This window comes from Asterias rubens, chromosome 16, assembly GCF_902459465.1.
Source record: "Asterias rubens chromosome 16, eAstRub1.3, whole genome shotgun sequence".
NCBI classification, from domain to species: Eukaryota; Metazoa; Echinodermata; class Asteroidea; order Forcipulatida; family Asteriidae; genus Asterias; species Asterias rubens.
The window spans coordinates 4,799,839-4,820,381 of record NC_047077.1 but is presented as its reverse complement, the minus strand read 5'-3'; the positions used below and the strand labels follow the sequence as shown (position 1 = coordinate 4,820,381).

The window sequence follows — 20,543 nt, the reverse complement described above, 5'->3', positions numbered from 1 at the left end:
GTTTATAGTCATTATCCCTCGTTATCACTCTAGAGGTATCAGTCAACTCTGATTATTACAGGGTGTGAAATACGTTGACTGTTTTTCTTGGCTCCGTAAATGTTAATGCTCCTAAAAGGAGTAAAATTTGCGAAGTTAGTGTATATTCAGTTAGCATCTTACAGGTCTTGACCTTGCAACAAAACTACTAACTCTTCCAAAATATTGGTTGGTACACTGGAGAGTGTATTCGCTCTCTAATTAGATGACAAAAGAAACTCCTCATACTCTGATCTGCCAGGATGAGAATCATTTGGTGACACGGTTGGCTTGTGCGTAAAGCGCTCGCCTCTCACCAAGGTGACCTCGGTTCGATTCCCGGTTGGGGCCATATGTGAGTTGAGTTGTGCGTTGGTTCTCTGCTGTGCCACGAGGGTTTTCCAGACTATCCGGTTTTCCTCCCTCAGGAAAAAAATCAAACACTTTCGATCTTGGCTGTGCTCCGTGATCATAATGGGTTGACGTGGCTGGCAGCTGAATGCGCCCTTGCATGCCTGCTTCTCGAACACATTGTAGCTGCGTCCTTCGCAATTCAGCTCTTAGCTGCGAGTAAGGACGATTAGCCCCCCAAATTATTATTATTATTTATTATTATTAATAATTGATAAAACTTGCATTGTCTTCTTTTACAGACAATGAAGCTCCTTCAGTTACATGTCCAAGTGATGTGCCTTCTATGAATGTGGACCCTGGAACAACCTCGTCAAATGTCACCTGGTCGGCGCCACCATCCGCCAATGATATTGTTGATGGTGATGTCACAGCCAATGTTGTGTGTACAGATGATATGGGTAACGTGGTGGTGTCAGGCGACTTGTATGCAGTAGGCTTAACAACAGTGACATGCAGAGCTAACGATACTGCACTGAATGAAGGATCTTGCCTGTTTAACATCACTGTTGATGGTAAGTAGTCGTCATTCGATATTATCACCTCTGATTATTACCGAGGTACACATGTAAAATTGGTGGAAGTTGGTGTAACTATTTAGCATCGCACATGTACCCCTGTCGACAATGCTACAAAACTATTAACCCTCAACATAAAGAGTTGGTACAATGAAGTGAAGAGAAGACTTGGTTTGAAAAAAAATTGTAGACGCATCTGCTTGCAAGACATGCAACAACTTCACTAGCTGTATTTATGAATAATCCCTTGTACTTATAACAATTAAATATGCATTGTCCTCTTTTACAGACAATGAAGCTCCTTCAGTTACATGTCCAAGTGATGTGCCTTCCATAAATGTAGACCCTGGAACAACCTCGTCAAATGTCACATGGTCAGCACCACCATCAGCCAATGATATTGTTGATGGTGATGTCACAGCCAATGTTGAGTGTACAGATGATATGGGTAATGTGGTGGTGTCAGGCGGCTTGTATGCACTAGGCTTCACAACAGTGACATGCAGAGCTAATGATACTGCACTGAATGAAGGATCTTGCCTGTTTAACATCACTGTTGTTGGTAAGTAGATTATAGTCATCACTCCTTATCACTCTAGAGGTATGATTAAACTCTTATAATTGCAGGGTTTTAAACATATTGACCGTTTGTCTTGGCTTACAAACATCCAGGCTCCTGAAGGGGGAAAAATTTGTGAAGCTGGTTTATTTAATAAGCATCATCAATATCTTGACCTTGCAACCAATCTACCAACCCTTCCAAAATATAGGTTGGTACTCAGGAGAATGTATTTGCTCTTTATATAACTGACAAAAGAAACTCCTCATACTTTGATCTGCCGGCATGAGAATCAGTAATAATTGATAAAACTTGCATTGTCCTCTTTTACAGACAATGAAGCTCCTACACTTACATGTCCAAGTGACGTGCCTTCCATGAATGTGGACCCTGGAACAGCCTCGTCAAATGTCACATGGTCAGCACCACCATCAGCCAATGATATTGTTGATGGTGATGTCACAGCCAATGTTGTGTGTACAGATGATACGGGTAATGTGGTGGTGTCAGGCGGCTTGTATGCACTAGGCTTAACAACAGTGACATGCAGAGCTAATGATACTGCACTGAATGAAGGATCTTGCCAGTTTAACATCACTGTTGTTGGTGAGAAATTTATAGTCATTATCCCTTGTTATCACTCTAGTGGTATCAGTCAACTCTGATTATTACAGGGTGTAAAATATGTTGACTGTTTTCTTGGCTCCGTAAATGTTAACGCTCCTAAAAGGAGTAAAATTTGTGAAGTTAGTGTATATTCAGTTTAAGCATCTTACAGGTCTTGACCTTGCAACAAAACTACTAACTCTTCCAAAATATCAGTTGGTACACTGGAGAGTGTATTCACTCTCTAAGCAGATGACAAAAGAAAACTCCTCATATTCTGATCTGCCAGGATGAGAATCATTAATAATTTATAAAACTTGCATTGTCCTCTTTTACAGACAATGAAGCTCCTACAGTTACATGTCCAAGTGTTGTGCCTTCCATGAATGTGGATCCTGGAACAGCCTCGTCAAATGTCACATGGTCAACACCACCAACGGCCAATGATATTGTTGATGGTGATGTGACAGCCAATGTTGTGTGTACAGATGATATGGGTAATGTGGTGGTGTCAGGCGACTTGTATGCAGTAGGCTTAACAACAGTGACATGCAGAGCTAATGATACTGCACTGAATGAAGGATCTTGCCTGTTGAACATCACTGTTGATGGTAAGTAGTCGTTATTCCTTATTATCACCTCTGATTATTACCGAGGTACACATGTAAAATTGGTGGAAGTTGGTGTAACTTTTTAGAATCGCACATGTACCCCTGTTGACATTGCAACAAAACTATTAAACCTCAACATAAAGAGTTGGTACAATGAAGTGAAGAGAAGACTTGGTTTGAAAAGTGTAGACGCATCTGCTTGCAAGACATGCAACAACTTCACTAGCTGTATTTATGAATAATCCCTTGTACTTATAACAATTAAATTTGCATTGTCCTCTTTACAGACAATGAAGCTCCTTCAGTTACATGTCCAAGTGATGTGCCTTCCATAAATGTGGACCCTGGAACAACCTCGTCAAATGTCACATGGTCAGCACCACCATCAGCCAATGATATTGTTGATGGTGATGTCACAGCCAATGTTGTGTGTACAGATGATATGGGTAATGTGGTGGTGTCAGGCGGCTTGTATGCACTAGGCTTAACAACAGTGACATGCACAGCTAATGATACTGCACTGAATGAAGGATCTTGCCTGTTTAACATCACTGTTGTTGGTAAGTAGATTATAGTCATCACTCCTTATCACTCTAGAGGTATGATTAAACTCTGATAATTGCAGGGTTTTAAACATATTGACCGTTTGTCTTGGCTTACAAACATCCAGGCTCCTGAAGGGGGAAAAATTTGTGAAGCTGGTTTATTTAATAAGCATCATCAATATCTTGACCTTGCAACCAAACTACCAACCCTTCCAAAATATAGGTTGGTACTCAGGAGAATGTATTTGCTCTTTATATAACTGACAAAAGAAACTCCTCATACTTTGATCTGCTGCATGAGAATCAGTAATAATTGATAAAACTTGCATTGTCCTCTTTTACAGATGATGAAGCTCCTACAGTTACATGTCCAAGTGACGTGCCTTCCATGAATGTGGACCCTGGAACAGCCTCGTCAAATGTCACATGGTCGGCACCTCCATCAGCCAATGATATTGTTGATGGTGATGTCACAGCCAATGTTGTGTGTACAGATGATACGGGTAATGTGGTGGTGTCAGGCGGCTTGTATGCACTAGGCTTAACAACAGTGACATGCAGAGCTAATGATACTGCACTGAATGAAGGATCTTGCCAGTTTAACATCACTGTTGTTGGTAAGAAGTTTATAGTCATTATCCCTTGTTATCACTCTAGAGGTATCAGTCAACTCTGATTATTACAGGGTGTAAAATATGTTGACTGTTTTTCTTGGCTCCGTAAATGTTAACGCTCCTAAAAGGAGTAAAATTTGTGAAGTTAGTGTATATTCAGTTTAAGCATCTTACAGGTCTTGACCTTGCAACCAAACTACTAACTCTTCCAAAATATCGGTTGGTACACTGGAGAGTGTATTCGCTCTCTAAGCAGATGACAAAAGAAAACTCCTCATACTCTGATATGCCAGGATGAGAATCATTTATAATTGATAAAACTTGCATTGTCCTCTTTTACAGACAATGAAGCTCCTACAGTTACATGTCCAAGTGATGTGCCTTCCATGAATGTGGACCCTGGAACAGCCTCGTCAAATGTCACATGGTCAGCGCCCCCATCCGCCAATGATATTGTTGATGGTGATGTCACAGCCAATGTTGTGTGTACAGATGATACGGGTAATGTGGTGGTGTCAGGCAACTTGTATGCAGTAGGCTTAACAACAGTGACATGCAGAGCTAATGATACTGCACTGAATGAAGGATCTTGCCTGTTTAACATCACTGTTGATGGTAAGTAGTTGTCATTCCTTATTATCACCTCTGATTATTACCGACGTACACATGTAAAATTGGTGGAAGTTGGTGTAACTATTTAGCATCGCACATGTACCCCTGTCGACATTGCAACAAAACTATTAACCCTCAACATAAAGAGTTGGTACAATCGAGTGAAGAGAAGACTTGGTTTGAAAAAAATTGTAGACGCATCTGCTTGCAAGACATGCAACAACTTCACTAGCTGTATTTATGAATAATCCTTGTACTTATAACAATTAAATATGCATTGTCCTCTTTTACAGACAATGAAGCTCCTTCAGTTACATGTCCAAGTGATGTGCCTTCCATAAATGTGGACCCTGGAACAGCCTCATCTAATGTCACATGGTCAGCACCACCATCAGCCAATGATATTGTTGATGGTGATGTCACAGCCAATGTTGTGTGTACAGATGATACGGGTAATGTGGTGGTGTCAGGCGACTTGTATGCACTAGGCTTAACAACAGTGACATGCACAGCTAATGATACTGCACTGAATGAAGGATCTTGCCTGTTTAACATCACTGTTGTTGGTAAGTAGATTATAGTCATCACTCCTTATCACTCTAGAGGTATGATTAAACTCTTATAATTGCAGGGTTTTAAACATATTGACCGTTTGTCTTGGCTTACAAACATCCAGGCTCCTGAAGGGGGAAAAATTTGTGAAGCTGGTTTTTTAATAAGCATCATCAATATCTTGACCTTGCAACCAAACTACCAACCCTTCCAAAATATAGGTTGGTACTCAGGAGAATGTATTTGCTCTTTATATAACTGACAAAAGAAACTCCTCATACTTTGATCTGCGGCATGAGAATCAGTAATAATTGATAAAACTTGCATTGTCCTCTTTTACAGACGATGAAGCTCCTACACTTACATGTCCAAGTGACGTGCCTTCCATGAATGTGGATCCTGGAACAGCCTCGTCAAATGTCACATGGTCGGCACCTCCATCAGCCACTGATATTGTTGATGGTGATGTCACAGCCAATGTTGTGTGTACAGATGATATGGGTAATGTGGTGGTGTCAGGCGGCTTGTATGCAGTAGGCTTAACAACAGTGACATGCAGAGCTAATGATACTGCACTGAATGAAGGATCTTGCCAGTTTAACATCACTGTTGTTGGTAAGAAATTTATAGTCATTATCCCTTGTTATCACTCTAGTGGTATCAGTCAACTCTGATTATTACAGGGTTTGAAATATGTTGACTGTTTTTCTTGGCTCCGTAAAAGGTAATGCTCCTAAAAGGAGTAAAATTTGTGAAGTTAGTGTATATTCAGTTTAAGCATCTTACAGGTCTTGACCTTGCAACAAAACTACTAACTCTTCCAAAATATCAGTTGGTACACTGGAGAGTGTATTCACTCTCTAAGCAGATGACAAAAGAAAACTCCTCATACTCTGATCTGCCAGGATGAGAATCATTAATAATTGATAAAACTTGCACTGTCCTCTTTTACAGACAATGAAGCTCCTTCAGTTACATGTCCAAGTGATGTGCCTTCCATGAATGTGGACCCTGGAACAGCCTCGTCAAATGTCACATGGTCAGCGCCCCCATCCGCCAATGATATTGTTGATGGTGATGTCACAGCCAATGTTGTGTGTACAGATGATATGGGTAATGTGGTGGTGTCAGGCGACTTGTATGCAGTAGGCTTAACAACAGTGACATGCAGAGCTAATGATACTGCACTGAATGAAGGATCTTGCCTGTTTAACATCACTGTTGATGGTAAGTAGTTGTCATTCCTTATTATCACCTCTGATTATTACCGAGGTACACATTTAAAATTGGTGGAAGTTGGTGTAACTATTTAGCATCGCACATGTACCCCGGTCGACATTGCAACAAAACTATTAACCCTCAACATAAAGAGTTGGTACAATCGAGTGAAGAGAAGACTTGGTTTGAAAAAAAATTGTAGACGCATCTGCTTGCAAGACATGCAACAACTTCACTAGCTGTATTTATGAATAATCCCTTGTACTTATAACAATTAAATATGCATTGTCCTCTTTTACAGACAATGAAACTCCTTCAGTTACATGTCCAAGTGATGTGCCTTCCATGAATGTGGACCCTGGTACAACCTCGTCAAATGTCACATGGTCAGCACCACCGTCAGCCAATGATATTGTTGATGGTGATGTCACAGCCAATGTTGTGTGTAAAGATGATACGGGTAATGTGGTGGTGTCAGGCGACTTGTATGCACTAGGCTTAACAACAGTGACATGCAGAGCTAACGATACTGCACTGAATGAAGGATCTTGCCAGTTTAATATCACTGTTGATGGTAAGTAGTCATTATCCCTCGTTATCACTCTAGAGGTATAAGTCAACTCTTATTATTATAGGGTTTGAAACATATTGACCGTTTGTCTTGGCTTGCAAACATTAAGGGTCCTGAAGGGGGTAACATTTGTGAAGCTGGTTTATTTAATTAGCATCATCAATATCTTGACCTTGCAACTAAACTACCAACCCTTCCAAAATATAGGTTGGTACTCAGGAGAATGTATTTGCTCTTTATATAACTGACAAAAGAAAATCCTCATACTCTGATCTGCCAGGATGAGAATCAGTAATAATTGATAAAACTTGCATTGTCCTCTTTTACAGACAATGAAGCTCCTACAGTTACATGTCCAAGTGATGTGCCTTCCATGAATGTGGACCCTGGAACAGCCTCGTCAAATGTCACATGGTCGGCACCTCCATCAGCCAATGATATTGTTGATGGTGATGTCACAGCCAATGTTGTGTGTAAAGATGATCTTGGTAATGTGGTGGAGTCAGGCGACTTGTATGCAGTAGGCTTAACAGCAGTGACATGCAGAGCTAATGATACTGCACTGAATGAAGGATCTTGCCAGTTTAACATCACTGTTGTTGGTTAGTATAATTAGCTCTTGTGCTTACTCAGAAAATTGACCATTGCAAAAGTACAATATACAGTTTTTAAATGCAAACAGTTTGATGTGTCTGTTCAGATTCAGGCAGTTATTTTTCTTTTCCTTTTTGTGGGAAAAGATTGTATAGTAGTTTTTTTTAATGGTGTAGTCTTCATGTTTGTATAATGATTGGCTTTATTGTCATGTTTATTGAAAACTAGAGTATAGAAACAATTGTAAAACCAGTGATATGTCGAATTCCCTGAAGTGCAGAACATTGATTTTGTGAATCTTCTGTAGAAAACGAGAAAAATATTTGTAAAATCAGCGTTATGTTGTTTTATCTTAAGCGTAGAACATTGATTTTGTGATTCTTCTCTAGATTATGAGAAATAGTTCTGAAAACCAGTGAAGTCGTATTCCCTAAAGTGCAGAACATTGTTTTTGTGTTTCTTCTTCAGATAACGAGGGACCAATAGTCACCTGTCCGAGCAATGAGTCTCTTACGAATGTGATGTCAGGAACTGATATGGCTCAGATCGTTTGGTCAGCATTGCCCTCGGCCAATGATATTGTGGAGGGTGCCATTGGAGCTAATGCCATTACATGTGAAGATGGTAATTCCATGACGGTAACGTCTGGAGACAGCTATAAGATAGGTATAACGACAGTGACATGCACAGCGTCTGATTCAGCCATGAATCAAGGATCATGTCAATTTGACATAACTGTTGGTAAGTAAAGTATGTAACGTAGATTGCATCGGGAATGAAAGATATTATTACGTCTACACAATGTGCCGTGTGTACTCCTTTTTTATTCCTGCAGGGAACAGTCCACAGTCCTACCATGTTGGTAGGATTTAAACCCACAGAAAGTAGGATTTAAACCCACAGAAAGCATAAGTGCATTTATCTTTCATGTTTTTATACAATGACATATAAAGCTTACAGCTCAATCTAAAAAAAGCCCTTTAGATCACATACTTTGGTAAAGCATAGACCTGAACATCATCCACCTGCACACCCACCACAGCAACACCACCATTTACAGAGGGTTATATCTTGACGAAAGAACTAGATAACATCAACTTTACTGCCACTGAGTGCGAGCCGATTGGATGCGCATTCATTGTCTAATCTCGTCAACACATGCCTCAATAGATGGATTGCACTACGTGTCATAAACCGCCATATTTGATGTATTTTACACGTGAAAAGTGCACGCGTGTACTTTTCACAGGCAAAATGCATCAAAGATGGCGGTCAATGATGCGTATTACAACCATAGAAATAGAACCCGGAGAACGCTGAGTGTCTCATTGTGCGTGGGGTTTTGTTGTGAGACCATTTTTATGGACGCGCATACGCCATTTTTGTTGCGCGTGTATGGCAAAATATTTTGCCAGCATCATTGACCAATGAACACACTAGAAACTTTCTATGTGCTCTGACATCTTGCCAGTTTGCTATACGCGCATCTCACGTGATGATAATTTTGCCATACACGCGTATCGCGCGGTATCGATACACTGCGTTCACAGACGACACAGAGGGTGGCCGATCTCGGCGCTCTCTGGGTTCTATTTCTATAATGGCAACCTACATGTATCTATAAAGGCAATGACTGATGTATCCAGTGACTCGCCCCAGGCAATGTTCAGCGGGGTGTCACTGCTGTGACCATGGAAGTCATTCTTGTCTTCAAGTGATACCATGTTCAAGGCATTTTGCATCATACATATGTACATTTCCCCCTTCGGTTAGTGAGTGTCTTCTACAGTCGTCAATATTTCAAATTTCCTCAACCACAAAAGCTATTTTGACAATCTATTCATCATATTGTACATGTATGAAAGGGCTTGAACTACTTAACAAAAATGGATCGGTGACCTTTTCTTTACCATTCGTCCTGTCTAAACCGGAAGTGCCTGTAAACTGCTTTGAAAAGGTGTTATTTAATGGCTTTTAGGTTGAAATGTACACCTTTTGATGCTCTCTCAATTAATTTTGAATCTATCGCGTCCCGAACACCTTTGTTTTTGTGCTTTTGTTTTTAGAATGTGAACTGTCCGCCTCCAACTGCTCAAACGGAGGAACATTTGATCCTAGTTTCTGTGAATGTCTCTGTCAAGAGGATTACTCTGGAGAAACCTGCGACAGTAAGTATGATTCATCTAATCTTATTTAATTCTGTATTTAATTTCCTTATTAATGCTGGAAGAAGAAAAAAACCTTGTCACACGAAAATGTGTGCTTTCAGATGCTTAATTTCGAGGGCTCAAAATCAAATTCTGAGGTCTAGTGGAAAACTGCTGTTGCGAAAACTATGTTTTTTCAGAGGGAGGAGTTTCTCACAATGTTTTATACTATCAACAGCTCTCCACATCAGAATTCATTACTGCAATAACTTATCTTTCTGAAAGTTTGTATATACTCAGCGTCTTGTTGGTAGATATGTGCGCTGTATAAGACTTCAATAATATTATTTTAATATGTTATTGGTTTTTTTCCCAGACTTTAATCCTTGCACGGTAGACACCAGCTTATGCACGATAGAGACAGGACAGTATTGCGTTGCAAATGACAGCATCGTGGCTGGTTACACGTGCGAGTGTAGAGATTATGATGGCTTTGTTGAAACAGCTGATGGTTCATGCGAAGGTGAGTAGGGTTTCTACATAATAATAATGATTGTGGCTTCTTACAAAGCGCACATGTCCGTCACCCAGTGACACTCCTGGTGCTGTAACATTCAGTATTTCCTGCCAGATTGTGGGGCTACGTTTGAATTTCACATGTATTACACATGTATTAAGAATTAAAAAACAAAAACACTTGGTAGGCATTTTATGCTTGCGAAGCGGCCCTAATTGGCACAGATTCTTAAATGCTGCTGACCATAAGCAAAGCCACAAACTGCCTAACATGGTCCAATGAAAACAAAAATATGTTTAAGTGAGTGGAGCATCTCCTTATAAGGAGTTGTTTACCCAGGGGGCCTTACCATTTTATAGTTGGAGGGGTGTTGTGTTGAAATAAAATCAATGAACAATTATAATTTTTTCATTTATTTTACCTTTTGTCTCGGTAAAATTATCAAGTCCAGGCCTCGGCGCAGGTTTAAACCACTAGTTGAAAACCTCTTCACCACACATTGATTCCCTTATTCAATCATAGGAATGAAGAGCAACAACAAAAACTCTGGCGTTCAAATCCAACAAAATCCTGCTTTACTTTGAATGATATGATTTACTGCAGGCCCAATTGCTTATCATTGTTATACCACTCTTAATGGAAGTCTATAGATTTGGATGTTGAGTATATCACATTTTATCTTCAAGTACGCGCTAATCCTCCAATCAGATTCGCAGAATGGAGTGGTGATAAAAACCTATATAGCACGGCTAATATCACTACCTGCGTCTTGTGTGTTCTATGTCACGCGCCAAGTTTTGCACTGACCTAGTTAATATGTTAACTTTAAAGGATTTGGGTACTTTTTGTAACACAAAACACAATGTCCAGTCACAGATTAACATCAAACTGACACCGTTTGAAAATAATGATAGTAGAGCGGTACCTTAAAATATTAGTTGCTGAGGTGTTGTTTTTGAGAAATGGGTAAAACAATTTGATGAAGATACGTTTCTACATGCTTAAATAATTTTCGTCTCGTGATCACTGAGGCGAAAATTATTTTGATGACATTGTTTTACTCATTTCTCAAAAACTACAGCACCTCAGCAAGTAATATTTTCAGGAAAGCTTTCTACCATCATTATCTTCAAATTGTGTAAGTTCAGTGTAAACCTGTGGACATTGTGTTTTTTGTCCTACAAAAAGTACCGAGACCCTCTAAGAGCCAGTTTCAAAATAATTTTAGACTTTGATGTGAATCTTGCTTTTAGCAGAAACAATTCCATGTATTGTTTACTGCTTACCTTTAATGAAAATCTTGTTAGCATGCATGTTTTCAATATGATATCATTTAATTGTCCTAATTATTTTGTTTTCTTTCAAAATTATTTTTGTAGAAACGCCGACCTTAAAGGTTGCTGGGATAAAAATAAACGCGCCTTTTACTTTAGGACTGAGGAACCGCCGCAGCCGTGCATTTCGACGGATGTCTAGATTCTTCATTAGAGCGGTAAACAAAAACAATTTTTATTTCAGTTTATTTCTAAAGAATTAAATGGTATTATGCCTGTGATTGCTTCTTTGCCACAAACATAATTTTGGCAAGAAGCTTACTTTCAAATATGCCCTGGTTATTATAAATGTAGTTATAGCATTGTTGAAAGATGTTGTATTTCTTTTAGATTTTTTAGGGAGCTCTGGAACGGCTCCCCCGGTTATTGAAGATTTTAAAACAAAAATAAGATATCCATTTCATAAGATAACTTATTTTAGGATGTCAAATATGTATCGTCTCTTTAAACTGATCAATATACCAATATATCCATATTTTCAGATGAGAAGGCTGTTTAGAACCAGACATGCCACGAGAAATTTCCTGTTCTTCAGCATCCTGGGCTTCAGAAGTGGTAGTGTAGTAGCTGATATGTCTGCATCATTCCCCAGTAATTCAACTCTGCCAAACGTAACGGACATTATGGATACATTGGCCAATGCTACAATTTCAGACGGAGTCATGAATTTCACCATTGACGTGTCAGATCTTGCGGTTGAAGGTATGAAACTTATCATTTGCTAAATATCGCTGAATATATTTGTTGGGTTCAATCAGATTCTAACCATGTGTTTTGATGCAACTTTTTTTTTCTAAATGGAATCAGAGCATACTGGCCTATTTTCATAAAGCCTGTAAGCACAAAAATTTGCTTAGCAAACAAAACAATATTACCACCCAGATTTTAATTTGTTGCATATTGCTTGTTACTGACATTCAGCTGTTGTTTGCTTATCCTGAAAATCATGTGGAAATTTGGTTGGTAATCCTGTTTTTATTAAGGTAGAAAGATCATGCTAAGCAAATTTTTGTGCTCACAGGCTTTATGAAATTGGGCCCTGGTTTGAAACTTGAGCTCATTTTAGAACCAACACAACACATTCAGGCATGCAACTTTAGAGCTGATCAGGCTAGTCAGCTGATTACCTCTTATTCTTTTCAAAACAGTGCCTTTGAAAACTGAAAAACACTGTTCAAAAGTAAAGTGTGATCTGCCCTCTTGTCAGGCAAAATTAAAAATATGGCGTGTCATGGCCGAGCGGTTAAGAGCACCGGATTCAAGCTCTGGTGTTTGATTATTAAACAGAGTGTTGGTTCGAAACCCCGGTCGTGACACTTGCTACATAAAATTGGGGAGGTAGTGCTTTCTGCTCTACCGGCCAGGCTTCGGACTGATGATATCCAAGCCTACATCCATATGGACTGTAAAAGGGGTAACCCTGTTGCAGCCCTAGGAGTAGGTGGCAACGGCCTCTGAAGTGGCCTTCAGGCCTTGTTTGTCCCGGCGACATATATATAAAAATAGTACAAACAAAGAAGTCAAATTTTGAAGAGTTTGAAATTATGGTTTGGAGGAAAAACATCACCACTGACAATGAGTTTCTTTTACTCCTTAGATATTGATAGCTGTATGGCCGCTCCCTGCTTGAATGGAGGTACCTGTAATAATACTATTGCCAACTTCACCTGTACTTGTGCACCTGGATTCGGCGGAGAAACATGTGAAATTGGTGAGTATGATCGTTCATTTGGATTCACGGCTGAAAGTGGTTACACTACAAGTCTACTAACCAGGGTCCTTTTTCTTTCTTGCGTAGGGAAACAAATGAGGTATAGAGATGTTCACATATAGTACACATACATTTGTAACACAACAAGGCCCAATTTTATGGCTCTGCTTACCGTAAGCACAGAATTGACGCTTACGGAAGCAGGGAATTCTGTGCTTACGGCAAGCATAGTTCACGGGTTAGCGGCGAATTTGGGCTTCTGCGTGTGCGTACTTCACATTACTAGGCATTCTTCGCTTACAAGGCTAGTGCATAAATTCGGCGCTTGCACTTAAGCAGGGAATTGCGATCGTAAGCGCAGAATTCAGCGGAAAGCAGAGCAATAAAATCGGGTCCAGTTTGGTTGGTAACATTTTCCCGCTAAGACAAATAGTTTGATGTTTAAGTCTGTGTTTTAGATCAAGCATCTGTTTGAGATTTTTCTCTGGTATCTGGTACCTTGGACACTTTTCTTTTCATGGTGGAATTTCAACAAATATGAACTGGCGATCACTAAACTATTTTGGCCTTTACCAGTTTTTATACACAACATGGGTTTATGGGAATGCCTTTTTGAGGTATGGCGGACGTGATATGCGCGCGACACACGCCGCCACTGATGCCACGCTCACCATGTTGGTGGTCATTAGGTTTACGTGTAAACGCCGCGTCGCCTAAAATGCACTGAATAACATACGTTCTATTTCTAGTGGTCAATACGCACAAATTTACCACAACTTTACAGTGTTGTAGCATTGTGTCCGCCATACCTCAAAAAGGCTTATGGGAGAACTGTGGGGGACATAAGGTGGGAGCAGATATGCCAGGTGAATCCATTGTCCTCAGAATTGTGCCCCTTGCTCCAGCCTCGCTACCATGGGCAGCGCACCATATCGTTACCTCTCGTTACTGACCCCTCGATGGGATGTACTGCTCAAGAAACAACGCTATTTGGCTCATGAAATTGTTTATGCATTAAAGATGTAAAGTTTGTGCGCGCGCAGTTTTAAGATATCTGCAGGTTGATCACGCCTGCGTTTTTTATGCCACAAACACATTTTTAAAAACAAAAACATTCTTTTATTTGTGTACCCCATACTGTGTTTAATGGTCTTGTATGACGATGGTGTAGTTTTTTTTTTTTTTTTTTTTTTTTTCTTCGTATCTTGTAAATCATTTCTCTCATTTGACTCGAACTAAACTAAACTAAGGCTATTTAGGAAAAGTAACCCGCTTTATTTCCCACACTTTGCTTTTGATGTAGACATTGAGGCTCCAGTTGTCAGCTGTCCGATGAGTGCTCCTCCCGTGAATGTGGTTCCGGGGACAGCATCAAATGTCGTCTGGTTTACCTTACCAACAGCCTCTGATAATGTTGATGTGAACATCACAGATAGTGCAGTATGTGAAGACGATTTGGGTAATGTGGTGATTTCTGGTGGAACATATACAGCAGGCCTAACGTTAGTGACATGCAAGGTTTTGGATAGTGACATGAATGAAGGATCGTGCCAATTTAACATCTCTGTGGTTGGTAAGTGACTGTTGAATTCATTTAATCATTTTGTTTCAATTTATTTACTTTTTTATTTGTACAAAGGTTTTTGGTTCTTTAATGTTTTAAACTTGTCAAGGTGTTTGGATTGTAAACACTGCATTTATGTTCAACACAAAACAAGTACGAGAGTGAGCTATAATATGTTTGCATTGACTTCACTTCGTTTTTTTCTGTGACGTGTCAATACCATGCTTTTATGAAAGTTTTGTACCTTAATTTGGTATGGTGATGAGGGCTGAAATTATGCCTCACTCAACGTGAAAGATGATAACAAAAGTATGTACTGCTGTGATAATCTCTTAGATATGGTCTTCATTGAAGTGTGTATACTTTGCTTCTGCAGGAGGTCTAAGCTCCTTAGTTTCTTTGTAAACTTGTGAGATTCGCTCAGTCTTCTCTTCTCTTCATGTATTTTTTTCTTCAGCTGCGCAACGCATCTGGAAACTCTCGACCACTCTTTCTTGAATCTTGTCTTTGTACCATACAATTCAAATGTCTTCTCAAAACTCATCTTATGTCGCAGGTTTTTCAAGGGCTAATTTTTGTTGTTTCCGTTTTCTCTTGTTTTGTTTTTGGTATAGATGGATTGCAATACACGCTATCGGCCGCCATCTTTGATGTATTAACAATGGAAAAGTACACACGTGTACACACTGCGCTTGCACTTTTCCCTTGTTAATACATCAAAGATGGCGGTCGATGACGCGTATTGCAATCCATCTATTACTGTGCCTGGAACACCCAGCAGGGTGGGTATGTGAACATTACAAGTCTTTATTTGTTATTATTATTGTTATTAACAATTATTATAATTATTAACCCATTGACCAATACTTCCCCTAACAGACAATGAAGCTCCAACCATCGCATGTCCGGATAATCCTGCATTGGCCCAGTTAGGGATCCAAACTAGTGGAGTTGCAGTCGTTTGGACGCCACTGCCTTCAGCCAATGACACAGTTGATGGTATCCTCACTCCGGCTTGCTTAGATGATTCTGGTAATCAAGTAGCGTCCGGAGACGACTTTGGGGTAGGCTTGACGACAATTATCTGTACAGCTCAGGACGCCGCTTCAAACGAAGCAACATGCAACTTCAATATTACAATAGGTAATCATGTTTTGTGAGCTTCTTCTTTGTTCAAAAATTGTTTTCAATATAATTTTCTATCTTTCATCATCAAGTCGAGCGCCACGTAGTGGCTAGAGCCTGCCCAGTGAACTTTGGCCAGATGTTTCGCTTCAGCATGCAGGAGGGTAGTTCCTCAGCACTGGCCAAGCAGGTGTGTCGTTTCAGGTTGTCTATGAAGGCGAGACATTTAGATTAAGACGCGAAGCCTTGCCTTGAGTGGGCTCCAAGAGGACGGTTAGCAATCAACAAGCTCAGCGTGGCGGACACAGTGTACCCAGCAAACCTGGGGGTCGGCGTTTGCAGATCGTAGCCTTCCACCAGCCATCATCTTAATTTGTGTACAAATAATACTTACAAAAGTTGTTTATCAACTTCAGGGTGTAAATTGATTCCAGTAAGGTTAAAAGTTTTATTGATGAGCTTTCATGTGCCGTGTTTGCAGTCAGGGCTGCTGCATACTCCTAAGGAGTTGAGAAGTAGTTCTGTTTTTTTTTTTCAAACTTTATAATGGACTTTGATTCTTGATTTCATTGTTCTTCAGTTTGTGCACGTTATACACTTGAGTCAAAAAGAAACATGTATGTTGTCTATTGCTGTCTAGTGTCTTATTTTGACTCATTTTACTACATGTAAAAGTAATCACAACTAGTTCTTACAGGGTGATTTATAATAACGTACTATAATGTAGCAACATACTCTACACTGGTCACTGGTCACTGGTATGAACTTAGTTAGCATTTTAAGAAAACAACCTTGTGTAATGAGGGATAGAGTCTGTGATTTGCTATTTTTTTAAATATTTTTTTTTTGTTCACCACTCGCTTCCCCAGAGTGTGTGCTGTCAGCTGTGAACTGCTCAAATGGTGGGACATTCAGTGCTGATTTCTGTGAGTGTCTATGTCCATCAAATTACACTGGAGACACTTGTGAAGGTAGGAACAAAATAATTCTTGGGAATAATTGACGTAAACTCAAAATGAACATTGTTTTAAACAGCGCGCAAATATTTGTGTAGACTTTTTTTTTTTGGCATGAGCAAATTACTTTAAGTTCTCTAGATTTTGATGAGATTTAGAAAAAAAGCTGTGTTTTCACTTCGTTTTTTATTTTGGACAGTTTTCATGCATGCTCATTATTGGCTTGTTTTAACTGCTGCAATAGTTGAGTGGGGTTTCAATGCACGACTTTGCAAACAAGCAACATTTCTGTGGTAGACTGGCATTGGACTTGAAATTTTAAATTTATTGTAGTAAATTTTTGTATGCATTAAAGGCACTGGACACCTTTGATAATTTTCAAAGACTAGTATTCTCACTTGGTGAGTCCCAACATGATGCATAAAATAACAAACCTGTGAAAATTTGGGCTCAATTGGTCATCGAAATTACAAGAAAACAATGAAAAAACACCCCGCAAGTCTTTTAATATTTGAGAAATTACCTCTTTCTCGAAAAACTTTTCTCACAATGTTCTATACTATATAAAACTCTCCATTGCTACTTTGCAAGTAAAGGGCCAGTCACACTGCAGCAAACACGATAACGATCATGTTTAACAATGCATGCCCTTGATTGGTTGAATAAGCGTGCTTGTATTCTGCGCAGAGCAATTCAACCAAAATAATGATAAGTCGTGATCGTTATCATTATCGCTTGAGTGTGACTGGCCCTTAAAGGGTATATGTACCTTTTCCCAACAAAAAATACAGTGTCCACAGATTTACATTAAACTTACACAGTTTGAAGATAATGATAGTAGAAAGCTTCCCTTGAAATTTTACATACTGAGGTGCTGTAGTTTTTGAGAAATGAGTAAAAGTCATAATTTTCGTCTGAGTTTTAGCATGTAAAAACGTATTAACCAGTTATGCTATGGTTTTGGTATAATATCATAACTGGTTTAAGGGGATTTTACATGCTAAAATAATTTTGGTCTCATGAAACCAAAATTATTTTGTGACTTGTTTTACTCATTTCTCCAAAACTACACAACCTTAGTTAGTAATACTTGAAGGGAAGCTTTCCACTATCATTATCTTCAAACCCTGTAAGTTTAACGTAAATCTGTGGACATTTTGAAAAAGTACCCGAATCCTTTAAGGCTCTTATGCAAACAATTATTTTGATTAATTACCAATAGTGTCAAGTGCCTTTTAAAACAAACTAAGTACTTTGTGCTAACTAGGCTCAATTGTCACGCTTACTCTTCCTTCTTGACAGATTTAAGCCCATGCTTGGTGAATAGCAGTTTGTGCAGTTCTGAAGTTGGGACAACCTGTATAGCAAGTGGGAACAGCTACACCTGCGAATGCAACTCATGGGATGGATACTTTAGACAAAACGGTTCATGTATCAGTAAGTTCCGCAATTATATCCTCTGATATTTTATCACCACATACGACAAGTATAGACGCTTGCAGAGTATTATACTGTTCCAAACATCAAGATCACTGCGGCTTTTCTAAGAGCCAACACTCCCACAAAAGAGATTTACACATGGTTGTAGCAGCAAGTTTACTACATCATTCATAGTTTCTTCCTATTTATCCACACCATGCAAAGCTTCAAACAATACTTATAGGCACTTTGATTGTGCTGCATGGCTTGGGCATAAGCTAAAACTGAGACGAAAATTGTTTTTGTGACATCGTTTTGCTCATTTCTAAAAAAAACTGTAGCACCTCAGTAAGTAAAGTTTTAAGGGAAGCTTTCTACTATCATTATTTTCAAACTGTGTAAGCTTAATGTGAATCTGTGGACATGAATCTGTGTTAGAAAAGAAGTACATAGCCCCTTTAAATAGTCGGACAGTAGGAGGGTTGACTATGTGTACTGCGTAGGTGAACCATATGACATCATTGAATTATTATTTTAAAGAAATTTGTTTATAAATGTTTTGTTTATTTCCTTCTTTCAGAATTGCCAACGCTGCTATTGCAGTTCACTGCTCCTACTTTGACTTTTATATCTGCCTACGGTAACACACAAAGTGCTGCGTTTAGCACTTTGGCAGCCCAAATGGAAATATTGGTAATTACATTTCTGTATACATGTATATGTTGATCCCTTGGACTGATATAAGGAGCAGCCATTGTCTGCCCATGGTTTGCCATTTTGGGAGTCCAGTGGGGGATTTCATCCAATTAAGTTGACTTATTGTTTATAATAAATATAAATATAAACATAGGATTTGAACTGCCTCTAGCTACCGGGCAACCGCAGTAGTCTACCGGTTGTTGATAAGACACTGCTCTAGAATTGCAGGGGTCGTGGGTTCGAATCCCACCCAAGTAATACGCCGGTGATATTTTGTATTACAGGACTCGAGGGAAAGTACTGAGTATACGGTGCCAACATACATTGGTGTATGGGTAAAAACCAAAATTGTTATTCTTAATTCCTGATGCACATTTAACGACCAATAATAATCTTGTTATCAGGTACTAGCCTCCCTGCAGTCCTCTCCAGCAACTGCCGAAGCCCTCGCGGCTAGAGTGCTGTCCTTTGCTGCGGGAAGTGTAGTTACTAATGCTGCAGTCTCCTTCCCATCGAACTCGTCTCTGCCAAATGCAACAGCCGTTGCGAGTGCCTTGACTCCTGCGATTAGCGATGGTAACACAAGTATCCCAATCACTGGAAATTCTACCTCCTCTCAAGGTATGTTAATGGGTCATTCCACCAAGTTGGGGAACACTTTGTGACATTGTATGTCTTGTGCACAATTTTAGTTGCCGCCCCCATTTCTGCTGTATTTAATCACGGACTGATCTCTCCTCTGATTCAGCAGGACGCTAATAGCGGGAATTTTAAAAAGCTGCTCTTGTCAATAGGAATTACTGCAACAATGGAAATGGGCACTTTTCACCTGTAAGCACATACCGTGACAACAATACTCGACCGATTGTTACAAACAAGGTGTCCAAATCACTGTAATTGGATTGACTATCTCCTGCGTCTCCTGGTATTTTCATTTTTAGAATACGAGTAACGGTTTTAAAATGATAGGTGCTTTTACAACAGCTGCGTTACTTTTCTGCTGTCTTTATTTGATTTGCACTATTTATAATTGGTTACAGATGCTGATGACTGCAATAGCAACCCGTGCCAGAATGGAGCCACGTGTACCAATACCATGGAAGGCTTTGATTGTGCCTGTGTACTGGGATTCAATGGCACCACGTGTGATATGAGTAAGTCTAATATTGACCGTAGCCTTGATGAGCTGTTTTTCTGTTTTTAATAATGCTCTTAATCAAATAGTTATACATTTTTTAAATGTCGATGTTTGTTTGCAGCTGCTGGGCACCTCTGATAAAACAGTGTTTCACTGAGAGGTCTCCCCAGGGCAATGCAGGGTAAGGACGGAATACAAAAAATCAACGGGTGCAAAATGAGACTTATAACAGCTGAAGTTTTGGATCGGTGTGCTCCTGAAATTGATTGTATGTCAAGTTGTTTTATCACTGGATATTTGTGTTTATGTACATGGTGTTTATCCGCAAACCTTAATACTAAATTGTATCTTCACCATACAGAGTTTCAAATCTAACTAAAACAAACCACCCAACCCTGGTTGACACCGTTTGTGTTGTTATAATTAATAATAATAATTACACAGCATTTTATAAAGGCGCACTAAATCTGGTGTAAAACCATTCAAAGGCGCTGGTCAAGATGG

At 39.4% G+C, this 20,543-nt stretch overlaps 1 protein-coding gene across 1 annotated transcript; it reads left to right on the top strand.

Moving 5' to 3' along the window:
* The first annotated feature begins 1,391 nt into the window (after window positions 1-1,391).
* Window positions 1,392-20,414, top strand: LOC117301046 (hyalin-like). Its single transcript, XM_033784930.1, has 23 exons — window positions 1,392-1,509; window positions 1,840-2,112; window positions 2,451-2,723; window positions 3,011-3,283; window positions 4,788-5,060; window positions 5,389-5,661; window positions 6,001-6,273; window positions 6,566-6,838; window positions 7,165-7,437; window positions 7,898-8,170; window positions 9,496-9,597; window positions 9,953-10,099; window positions 11,473-11,585; window positions 11,910-12,129; window positions 13,025-13,138; window positions 14,442-14,711; window positions 15,582-15,845; window positions 16,697-16,798; window positions 18,086-18,220; window positions 18,783-18,895; window positions 19,306-19,522; window positions 19,942-20,055; window positions 20,401-20,414. Exons 1-23 carry the CDS (start codon window positions 1,392-1,394, stop codon window positions 20,412-20,414), a joined length of 4,500 nt encoding a protein of 1,499 aa, XP_033640821.1.
* The last annotated feature ends 129 nt before the right edge of the window (window positions 20,415-20,543 follow it).